The following is a 12,034-nucleotide window of genomic DNA, read 5'->3' on the forward strand; positions in this document are numbered from 1 at the left end:
CAAAAGGATTCTGAGCTCTCGGGACGACAGGATAATAGAATGACTGGACCTATGCTTGCAGAAAAAATAAAACTGAATTGGTTAAGAAAATTGGATGTACTGTACCAAAGGAACTGTAGAATCTTTGCTTTTCACCCAACACCTGGTTGTTCTTGTTCACTGCTGTGCCAGGTTTCATAATCTGTTTATTATTCTAGACAGCATTCCTCACTGAGTGACTTAAACTGAGTGGAACATGAGCTTCCCCGAAGCCACTTGCCTGTATGGGAGACAGGCAATCAGCCTCCGTGTTTGTGCTCTGAGGAGGAGTGTTTCTGTTATTAAACAATTAAATGACGTGCTTGAGACAGGCTGGTTTATTAAAAACCAGACTGGGGGAGGCTTGACTGTAAGTGTGCTGCTCAAGGTAACAAGGTAACCTTACAGCTTTAGCAAATAGGTTATCTTATTACCTTGAGCAGCACAAGAACACCAGATTCTCTAGTCCCTGGGATACCAACCAAACTGATTACCCAGACAGGACATATGGAAGATGTGCAGGTATACAGGTAGCTGCACATTCGATAACAATCAGACAACAATAGCTACACAAAAGAAATCAAACTAGAGTTGAGTTGTCTTGCAACAAAAACACCATGAATGATTATTGAGTATGATTTTTTTTTTTTCGTTAATGCAATTTAAAAAATTATAATAAACTGATTATATAAAGTTTTCCATTTATTAGAATCAGCTAATCCATTTTATTTAAGTCGAACAAATAGGAACAGCACCTTCTACATCAAGTGCTGCCATCTATGGATCTTTTGCCTGGATAATGGCTATTTAACAGATATTCTAACTATTTTTTTTTTGTAACTAGTTTCATTTTTTTTTTTTAAACAACTGAGAAGTCAAACTGGAATATGTTTCCCAAATTCCAACTTAAAAAGTACATAATTCTAGACAGTATTTCATATCCAGTACTACATTTGACATAAACTTTTTCATCTTACTTTTTAAACTTGTAACAGGTCCATACCTCCAAACTGCTATTTTACCCTTTTGTATCATGCCTTTCTTTCTGTGTGCAGCATTTGGGAGTAGTGTGGGCTGTAAAAGGTGTTTATCAGGTACCAAAGCCAATGCTTTTCTTTCATATTGGTTTAATTAAAAAAATGAAAGTTTAAATATCTAAACATATAACATGTACAGTATGTACAACCTTCATCAATACACAGAAAAATCATGTCAAAACGTTAATTTGAATTAACCAAATTAATTGGAAAAATCACCAGCGATTATTCCAACAAGCGTAAAAACTGCACAAAAAGAAATGAAGTGTGGAGAAAATAACAGAGATTAACCCTTCACAGTATCTCTTGTAATTCTTCTGCACACTTGCACATTTTGGTTATGTCACCTGTAAATACATGTTTGCCAGATTAAAAGCTGTTTTGTTTCCATTAACTTCATTATAACAATGCACATTAGCTGTATTTGTTTGAAACCATTCTTACATTAGCTCAGCCTTAGAAAAATGTTCTATGTCAGGCCGGACGCCAAGAAAGACAGAGTGCTAAATGCAAAGAGACAGAAAATGCAATACGCTGATACCGAAACCACTGATGCAATCTCCATATGGATATCGCCTCTGTTTCCATATGACTAGTGCAGCATTCCAGATAAAGCAATGGTTGTTTAACTCCTGACTGAGAGTGGGAGGATGTGTTCCTCTGTACGTGCAAAACCGAACGTATATATACACACACACACACACACACACACACTACTACTATATAGTGTGTGCGCGTGTCTGTACACACACACACACACACACACACACACACACACACAAACACACACCTCAAAAGGAAGGGTTAAATTAAAAACATGTTATTCTCTATCATACCACTTCTCTCATACCTGAACCACACCCATGCAGGAATCTAGAAAGATGGTTCCTTTGGGCTCCTTGGAGATCTTTTCATCCTTGTAGAAGTTCAGGTTATAGGAGCCATCGCCTAATTGTGTGAGGTGGAAATACCTCCTTTTGAAAGACTGAAACAAAGCATTAAACAGACATAAATTTGATTAAAAGAATAAACTGCTATCCACTGCATTTAAACCATGTGATATTAACCACAGACAAGACTTCAGCACAGTGTGAAAAGAAATGTAAAGTATTTTACTTTTATTGTTTCCTTACTGTACATATAAACGCTTGAATAAAATAAAAATATATTTGGAAAAAAAAAATTTCAGTCTAAGCTATTTGTAAATTTAAACCTAAATCTGTATAATAAGTGTTTTTAGAGACAAGATTAAATTATGAATTTAGAGATGAAATTATGATTAACTGTATTAGCATTGTGTTGTTCTGATAATACCATACCACAAATACTTAACTTAACCTGAAGTTAGTTAAAACTACACAAGACCAACCTTGTTGCCCAGTCTTTCATGTCTGGATCATAAAAAGACCTTTGCTGTCTTTGTTAATGTGAGTAGTTTTAATCGTCACACTGCTGAATATATTGTTTGTGTGCCATAACTGGATTGAATTTAACTGCTATTAGTTAAAAAGCTTCACTTTAGCAGTTTTTTCCTCAGGAAATCTGCTGAAATTATTCAACTGTGGTAACTACAGATGTAGTAAATATAGCTACAGTGGAAAAGTTGTGTTTAATTGCAAAAATGTAGTTGTTTTTATGTCAAAATGGATTATGTGTAACTAATTTGAATTTCACTATGATTCAAGATCTGGATAAGCCTCCCGTGGTCTGGTTTTGCTTTATGGATTAAATTATGCACTGGAAAACTCACCAGTGAAAGACGTAAATCTTCCATAATTCCACTTGTCTGTTTTTGGTCTTATTGCCGTTTGTCCAATGAGAGACAAAATGTACTAAATAGTAAAAAGCAAACTACAGTATCCAGCCCTGCAACCCACAGTCTAAAGCATTGTGTAACCCCTCTGCCAAAAATCCTGCCCTTTCCTGCTGTGGAGGGAATCGTACTGAGTGTGGCCAGTTTCATACTGAGTGTGGTGTTTGAAGATGTCTCACCCTCATAGTGACACTGATAGCACTGTTCATGTTGCCTTTGTAAAGCCAGCCTTGCCTACTAACACCTCCCTTCTGGGAGCCCAAAGAAGCTGTGTCCTACACACACACACACACACACACACGGGAAGAGAAAGAGGAGAATGAGTTTTGTGATGTGGCTCCAGCTCTACTCTGTTTGATCTTGTAGCTAAAGTAAATGTTAGGAGAACAGGGATTCATTGACAAAGGAATCCAGAGCCCTCACGCCTGTCCCAGAAAAAAAAAAACACAGAAAAGCAGATACACTGATAAATGTAAATAAACCACTGTACTAGAAAAAATAATCTCTCAGACAACAGGGTGATATCTGAAACTTTTAAAGATAAAGACCCCCCAACATACAATGGAACACACAGGATCATAATCTCTGTCAGATAAAAGAGTTACAGGTTACAATGAAGATCTCACCAGAATATTGACAGTACAGTACAGTAAATATTGAAGATACATATCCCGATAGCTATTTGCATATACAGAGGATTACAGCATAAATATAAGCCGAGCTTATTAGAAAATGTTTAGCTGTTTGTCTAGGCTACAACACAAACACTCAAACCCAAATTATAGCCACACATATTTGGTGCTATATCCTCTTAATTTATGGAAAGATTAAAAAAGTGCTGTAATTGGTTGAGTACCCTTCTTTTTGAAATGAATAAGGATTTAACATTACATCATTCTATGACTGGTTACAAAATAGTGCCAGGAAGACAACCTTTTAGATACAAGACTACTTGCTTTGAAGTTAGCCAGTGATCAAGCAGAGTCTGTATGCTTTAAACACTGTATGTACCTGCACATTCTCATATATACTGCACACTGTACAGAGACATGCTGCCATGTTATTCTTGTTTCAGCCCAATTAAGTGACTTTGAGAAAGCATTATTATTAATCACACTGAAGTCTGCAATACCACTTTACATGAAAATGACTTGTTTGTATGAAATAATGCCGAAAACCATTAAAAATAGCCAGATGGTCAGTCTCAAAAAAGCCCAATCAGCTGTTTGCTGTAGCTGATTAATGAAACAGGATACCTCCGTGTCTGCCTGGTTGTCAGGGGAGGGGATTTCTTGGAGGAAAGAAAGAGGCAGAAGGAGTCGCAGCGACTGGTCATTAGATACCTCGCTGATGCTGTCCAGGCATAACCTGATAGACTATGCATAAAGACATGACCTAGTGGTCAAACTGGATGTGTGTGGGAGAGATCGTTAGGCCGGTGTCCAGCTAGAGGAGGTGCTTCAGGTCTAGCAGTAGCTCTTGAAAGATTAAAGTGTTTTAAGTTATTGTTGGAGGCCAACAATGGTAAATTTTGGTTTGAGAAGAACTTGCTGTGTCAGCATGCGCCTTGCCCGGCTATTGACTCGCTCTCCTTAATAAACTGCCTTTGTTGGAATAATTAAAGACATCTGGATTTATCTCACTAAACATGATGAAAACACTTGGCTGTGTTTCAACCAGATTCACTCACCTCGTCTTTATCGACATCCTCGTCAACCTCAAACACATGAACTGCCAGCTTGTCGGGTCTCGACACTTTGCTGTTTAACACCAAAAACATAAATACACATTACAATGGGGTTAAAGAACTAGCATGAATGTTCTCCCAATGATAAAGCATGAGATTTGATTCAACTTCCAAAGTACAGTATATTCAGTCACTAAATTTAGAGACCTATATTAGTAATGATTTCTATCCTCCTGTCCTTCTGTCTTTATTGTCTTCCTCTGTTTTGTCATCTGTAACACTCTATATATTTCTCCAGACGCCGTGATGAGAAAACAGCTCGGCTTAACTTCTCTATAGTACCTCCCTATGGGATCAGATGAACTCATGCTTTGTTCCATTGCCTTCATTGTTACTCAGAGGAGGAAATGTGCATTCTGAACAGACTCTGGTTTTCCAAGAACTGACAAGCATTGACAACTACACACAATATAATTGCCAGTGATACTTGGTTCTAAAATCCATGGTTCTATCTAGTTATTGTATGGCTTGTTCTAACCTGTCAGAGGTACTGGTTGCATAGATCCTGTCTTTTGTTTAAGCTACGGAGACGATAAAGAAACATGGTGTGTCTTACTTGGGGAGTTGACGAAAGTCACCAGAATAATCTTCATACTTGTAGTTGACAACATGCCAGTCAGATTTGTAGGTCTTAAGACACTAGAAAAACAGGAACAATAAATGATTGTTAGAACCATAACTTGCTACTTCATATGTTTGTTGTGCAAAAATAGTCCACCAGCCATTTTAGACCACAATTTCATCCAAAGTCATACTGGGTATGAGGGAAAGGCTCTTTGCTCTCTGTCCAATCTGATTGCTCAGGAAGGGAGGGCAAGATGAAAGAACAAGGGCCTCTGTTTCTCAGGATATTCCACCACCCCAAATATGGGTAGTTTAAATAAAAGAATGAAGTAAGAATATTCAAAATCTTTACCGAGTTTTTTAATTTGTTAGATATCTATTTAATATTACAAAGCTAAAGTAACATTGACTATTTACCCTAGGGTGAATTAATTCTAAAACACAATTGTTTATAGAGAAAACTTTGGCCAAGTTAAAACCTTAAAGCACACACGCACGCACGCACATACTGTCCAGCTGTTGAACTCTTCTCCTTTTTATGACACTCTACAGCACATGTGTGTTACTGGAGATGAATGCTTCATTTTTTGGCCAAAGTTCAGTCTATAAACACTAAAGTACATTCACAGAGTCTAGTGCGGAGAGCAATGCGTCTCATCTTTTCAGTGGTAGTGTGTACTGAAAAACCTCTCAGTGCTACAGCTGAATCTGATTATTATTACCATTTCAGGCACTTTTGTCTGTACTGTAAAATTACAAAATATTAAAGGCGGTGAGAGGCCAGTCTGTCTTTTACCTCCTGCACAAACAGGCTGTGTGCTTCTCTCTGAGCATTCTCTGGAACTGATGGATACAGAGTGCGGATCTGTCTGCGCAGAATGCTGGTCTGCAGAAAAGAAAGAAAGAGTTTTTAAAAGAAGAAGAAGAACAACAAGGAGTTTTTTACACTACTGTCAGGAAAGGAAGTGGAAAACCATGTCATGATTTAAAGGGTTCCTATTATGTAAAAGTCACTTTTTATTCATTTTTAGGATATTAGGTCCCGTAAACATGCATCAAAAAACATTGCCTGCCTTTTTATCGGTTTTCCATTGTTATATTAACCAGGTGTTAAAAATGAGAAACCACGACCCCCCCGGAGTAAAATAAATGGAGGGCGGAGTGAAATAAATGGAGTTTGAGGTATAGAAAATGCATTATCTGAAGAGTGTTTCAGCTGGGGCATTAAGAGAACCACATGGGAGACCTCTGAGACCTGTGTTGAAGAAATTGAAGAAAAAAAAATATGAAACTGAAACTTAAAGTTTATTCATTTGATATCAGTACTGCTAGATATCAGTGTTTTGAAAAGATCACAGGTCATTTAATCAACTAGCAAACTCTATTTCTTTAACACTAGAAGCGCCGAGCAGCGGTCATTTGACCGCAAGGGGGTAAAAAAAAAATAATACTTCACACTCGATCAATTTCCAGGACCCTCCTTTCATGACTTTTCCTAGTTCTGTGAGCTTAATCACCCTGTATGCTTAAATTTTTAAAATCGCACCAGTAAAAGCCAGTATAAAGCTATTTTGCTCTTATTTACGTGAAATCGCTGACAGCTGCGCGGCGGCGTGACGTTTCCTGTCTTTTCCAACCTGCGATTCTCATTTCTCTCAGCAGATGGCGCAAGGGATCGCGCATACTTTTTATGCGTCATTCAGTGCGTATATGTAACTATCTCAGGTTTCATTCCATATATGCAGTTTATATATATATATATATATATATATATATATATATATATATATATATAACAATTCGCCATTCGTTCTGGCGTTGATAATCAGCGATATTTTATAAGGACATTTAGGGAATTTCGCTTTACTTAATTATATAAGGTTTTGAGAAAATTAATTAGTTTGTTCGTTCTGTTAGAAGCTTCCGTGAAATTATCTATAAAACAATATTGTTTTACATATTACATATGTAACGACCCCTCCCGAGGATATAAAGCCTCATTATTGAATGTAAATAAATCAGATCTACCACAGCAGATAATAAACTATGCTATGTCATAACCGAAGCAAACACCACGATTATGCCTCGTTTCGTTCAGTGTTGCTAGGCAACGGACCACGCGCCTAATCGGCGGGAACGTGGTTCACTTGGCCGCGGTGTATTATAAACCTGCGGAATGTTTCACTGCTTATGCATAAAAGCGAGGGAAATGTGGAAGTGATGTGTGGCCACTGAATGAGAACTAAATCAAAGATTTCGGTAACTACACTGAGTGTAACATCTGTATAGTGACACTAAACAGCTGAACGACTTCACTTTACCTCTGAGAAAAAAAAAGCTGTATGTTGTTTGTTTATATGTTTATAAAAGTACACGAAGTAGGCGCGCGCACACACACACCTCCCCTGAGCCCTCGGTCAACATCTAATGACCGTCGAAATGCAAATCAGTCAAGACGTAGCCTAACGTGGTGTCGTGTCGGATTTCAGCGGTCAAGGAGAGGAAAGACTTTGAACAGTTGCAGCGTTTTTTCAGTTACAACAAGCACAGCGATGAGTCCACGTTGTTTCACTGGTTATGACATAGTGACACTAAACAGCTGAACAACTTCACTTTTCTGTTTACCTCTGAGAAAAAAAGCTGTATTTAGTTTGTTTATATTCAGAGTAACACCTTCCAACCACCTCTCATAGTCTATTGTTAGTTTTAATGATTTGGCTGAAACTAATTATCACTACATAAGTACCCCAACACCATTGATCATGAGTTTCAGCTGAAACTAATTCTATACATGCAACAGAAAATGTAGATGCAGATTCCAAATGTATAAAGATACATGCTATATACATATATTCCGCTTCAGCGTGTTTCTTAATCTTTCCCTATATATATATATATATATATATATACTTTTCAAATAAAATCGCTATTACTTGACCCTGAAGTTTAGTTTAGCACACAAAAACTGAAAAGTCCTTTCTGGTAAATCAACTGCATATGTAGTTTATTCACAGCAAATCATTAATAAAATGAATATATATATATATTGTACAGTACAAGGTAAACACGAGAAAGATTACAAAGTAAAAAAACAAACAGTGTCTTCTTTATAAACAGCTTCTACTGTGCGTCGAGATGCTGAAATCCCTTGCATGTTGCCCCTCAATTTTGTGCTTCCATTTCAAGTGGAGAGATATTTGACCGACAGCTTAGAACAAAAGAACTGTAGGTGTGATCACAACCCCCTCCGAACGACCGTGCCATCAATCACTGACCACCTCAGAAGTTCCCTCCAATGTATGCTGATGTTTTTCAAGTATTTTTGCAAAACTTTGGCAGTCTCTTGAGAGGTGGTTGGAATGTGTTATTCATTCATTTATTCTATACAAGGGCACTAACTACACAGATCAAACTGTTACCTTATTTTATTCTTATACCCATCGCTGTGCTTGTTGTAACTAAAAAACGCCGCAACTGCTTCACGGGAGGTGTGTGTTTGTGTGTGTGTGTGAGCGCGCGCGAGCTGCAGCCTGTGAATGAATACGCACAGCAGAGGGACAGAGACATGAGGGACATCTAATACCTTATTGTGTAGTGTCCCTTTTTCAGCGGATTTCTCTGCTACCGCAGATCAGTTTATCAACTTGTAATATATTAATTTTAGGAATATATTAACATGTGCAGACATTTAGTTGATGGGGCGCTGCCCCTCTTGCCCCTGAATAGAGCCAGCCTCGATTACACACACATACACACACATATATATATATATATATAGCATGCATCGAATACACACACACACACATATATATATATATATATATATATATATAGCATGTAACTTTATACATTTGGAATCTGCATCTACATTTTCTGTTGCATGTATAGAATTAGTTTCAGCTGAAACTCATGATCAATGGTGTTGGGGTACTTATGTAGTGATAATTAGTTTCAGCCAAATCATTAAAACTAACAATAGACTATGAGAGGTGGTTGGAAAGTGTTACTCTGAATATAAACAAACTAAATACAGCTTTTTTTTCTCAGAGGTAAACGGAAAAGTGAAGTTGTTCAGCTGTTCAGTGTCACTATGTCATAACCAGTGAAACAACGTGGACTCATCGCTGTGCTTGTTGTAACTGAAAAAACGCTGCAACTGTTCAAAGTCTTTCCTCTCCTTGACCGCTGAAATCCGACACGACACCACGTTAGGCTATGTCTTGACTCATTTGCATATCGACGGTCATTAGATGTTGACCGAGGGCTCAGGGGAGGTGTGTGTGTCTGTGCGCGCGCGCCTACTTCGTGTACTTTTATAAACATATAAACAAACAAAATCCGTTTTTTTTCTCGGAGGTAAAGGGAAAAGTGAAGGTGTTCAGCTTTTTAGTGTCACTATGCAGATGTTACACTCAGTGTAGTTACCGAAATCTTTGATTTAGTTCTCATTCAGTGTCCACACATCACTTCCACATTTTCCTCGCTTTTATTACATGAACATAAGCAGTAGAACATTCCACAGGTTTATAATACACCGCGGCAAAGTGAACCGATTAGGCGCGTGGTCCGTTGCCTAGCAACACTGAACGAAACGAGACATATTCGTTGTGTTTGCTTCGGTTATGACATAGCATAGTTTATTATCTGCTGTGGTAGATCTGATTTATTCAAATTTAATATTGTTTTAGCGATAATTTCACGGAAGCGAGTTCAGAACTAAATCGCTGCTCCGAGACGTACCATTATAGTACGAAGCCCCTAGATGGACAAAGGAGGAGAAAAAAGTCAAAAACATTGGGTTATAATTCCAAACATGACTTGTTTTTTCCCTTTTCCTTTGTCCCCTTAGAGTCTCTGTAGTAGGTTTTATCAGTTGAATATGAAAAAAAGATACCGCTGATTATCAACGCGGGAATTAATGGCGCATTGTCCAAGTGCAAGTTGATCTTGGAGCTAAACTATTTGCTTTGTGTGAAAGCGCCATCTAGCGATCATTGTGTGTCAGCAGCAGCTTCCCATTCAAAACAATAGGCGGTCAAATGACCGCTGAACGGCGTTTTTAGTAGGTGACACTGGCGCGGCGCTTCTAGTGTTAAAAACTAAACAAAACAAACAACAAAAAAAGCTGTCCAGTCCAACATGGTGTGATATGCCCAACAGCTTTTAAATATTATTTCTGTCTAAAAGCCACTCCCAGGTCTGGCTGTGCTGGAAAGATCAGGCAGAGGAGTAGGAGGTGCATTGTTCAGCCTCAGCCTCCTGCTGTCACGATGACTGATGATAAAGACAAATACTAAAACTGCACTAGAGTAAGTTGCCTTTTATTTACTTGCTTTCTCCAGAGACGCCAAATCCCCAATAAAAATAATGTTGAAAGCATTTAAGAAATGAGCTGTCTCTTTTAGGCACGCTCCTACAGGGAGTTTTCGAGAAGCTCCGTTGCTGGAGTGTGGGTGTGTGCGATGAAAAGTCAGAATTCCCGCTGCTCACACAGCCGCTTTAGTGACAGGTAAACAAAGCATACAGGTTAAACTTAGCCAAACAATGCCAGAGTAAAAATTCCCTTCCTGACTCATATCCTACAATAGAACAAGCCACAGGAAAGAGTAGTTTTACTGTCAAGTGCTACAACTGCCATCGGGATTTAACCTCATACTTTGCTGCACCTCAAGGCTGGAATTTAAAAACCCTTGATTGCTATATTTCTGTTTTGTTGAAGAAAATTTCAGGAAGCAGAAAGTTACAATTCAATCCTGAATACAAACATTTATTTTAAGTTTAATGTAGCACCCTAAAGCATTTCTATTTCTGAGGATTTGTTCCCCAAGGGAAAATGACAAAAAGGTTTATGTACTGCGATGGATTGGCACCCCGTTTCTCTTGGGATAGGCTCCAGCCCTCCCCCTGTGACACTGTATACAGGATAAAGCGGTATAGACGATGAGTGAGTAAGATTTTATGTAATAAGAAATGCTTTAGAAAACTATAATTATTATGCTTCCAAAGAAGCCTTAAGGAACTTTTTTATTTTTAAAGAATGCATCTTTGGACAAACAGTTCAGCCAAAAAAAAAAAAGAATTACTCCTTACTCCAGATGCATCTGGTCCGACATACTTGGAGTCTGACCTTTTATTCTTTACTTTTGCACTGGGGTTAATGCGGCTAACAAGTAATGGAAACCACCCAAAATGTTCTCCCTTAAATACATTGTGCGTGGGAGTACATCCAGACAAGCAACTGTTTGGGGTAAAGGGATCATTTTTTTGTTACTGAGCTTCTTGTTTAAACACTGGATGCAGAAACATACTCTCTACCAGCTGAGAATGTTAAGTGGTTGGTGCAAGTCTGATCACAGTAAGAGGAGGTCTTGACTCCTCTGAGACTATAGTGAATGAAACAGCAGACATCAAAAGCAAGTCATCGTCACAGCAGTAAAACGTCCAGGAATAAGGTGTTTTTATCCCACAGGTTCCATAAAAGCTTTACACAATACCCAGCTACTGTTGCAGCACTTCCGCTTTCCAATCTTGACTTCCTGTAAGGATGATGAGAATCTGACGAAGTGAAAAAGTGAAAGGGTGGTGTTCAGATGAAGTGAGAGCTGGAAGTATAAAGTAAAAGAGTAGACACCGTGCTGGAATGCAGTTGAATTGTTGGACGAGCCATTCCCAGGTTTTTTTTTTCTCCTTCACACCCCGCAGCACACAAAATACACACCCCAGCTCTCTCTGCACACTCACTCCCAAAGATGCTTCCCGAAACATCTCTGCACATTCCTGCCTACGCAGATGGGAAGGAGTTAATGCTGTCTGGATGATTGAAGAAAGGCTAACTTTACCTACGTGTGGGAAGAA

The 12,034-nt window shown here is 38.3% G+C and overlaps 1 protein-coding gene across 2 annotated transcripts in view; it reads right to left on the minus strand.

The window, feature by feature from the left end:
* The window catches only part of zmp:0000001200 (dedicator of cytokinesis protein 9), an 84,917-nt gene that overhangs the window by 25,541 nt on the left and 47,342 nt on the right, over nt 1–12,034 (minus strand). For both annotated transcript variants that reach the window (XM_053495992.1, XM_053495990.1), the window contains exons 3-7: nt 5,976–6,065; nt 5,172–5,254; nt 4,559–4,628; nt 3,048–3,143; nt 1,906–2,040 (exon numbers count right to left, since the gene is read on the minus strand). In XM_053495992.1, coding sequence (XP_053351967.1) covers nt 1,906–2,040; nt 3,048–3,143; nt 4,559–4,628; nt 5,172–5,254; nt 5,976–6,065 — 474 coding nt within the window. The remainder of the gene's footprint in view (nt 1–1,905; nt 2,041–3,047; nt 3,144–4,558; nt 4,629–5,171; nt 5,255–5,975; nt 6,066–12,034) is intronic.

The sequence above is a fragment of the Clarias gariepinus genome, chromosome 5 (genome assembly GCF_024256425.1).
Source record: "Clarias gariepinus isolate MV-2021 ecotype Netherlands chromosome 5, CGAR_prim_01v2, whole genome shotgun sequence".
Lineage (NCBI taxonomy): Eukaryota > Metazoa > Chordata > Actinopteri > Siluriformes > Clariidae > Clarias > Clarias gariepinus.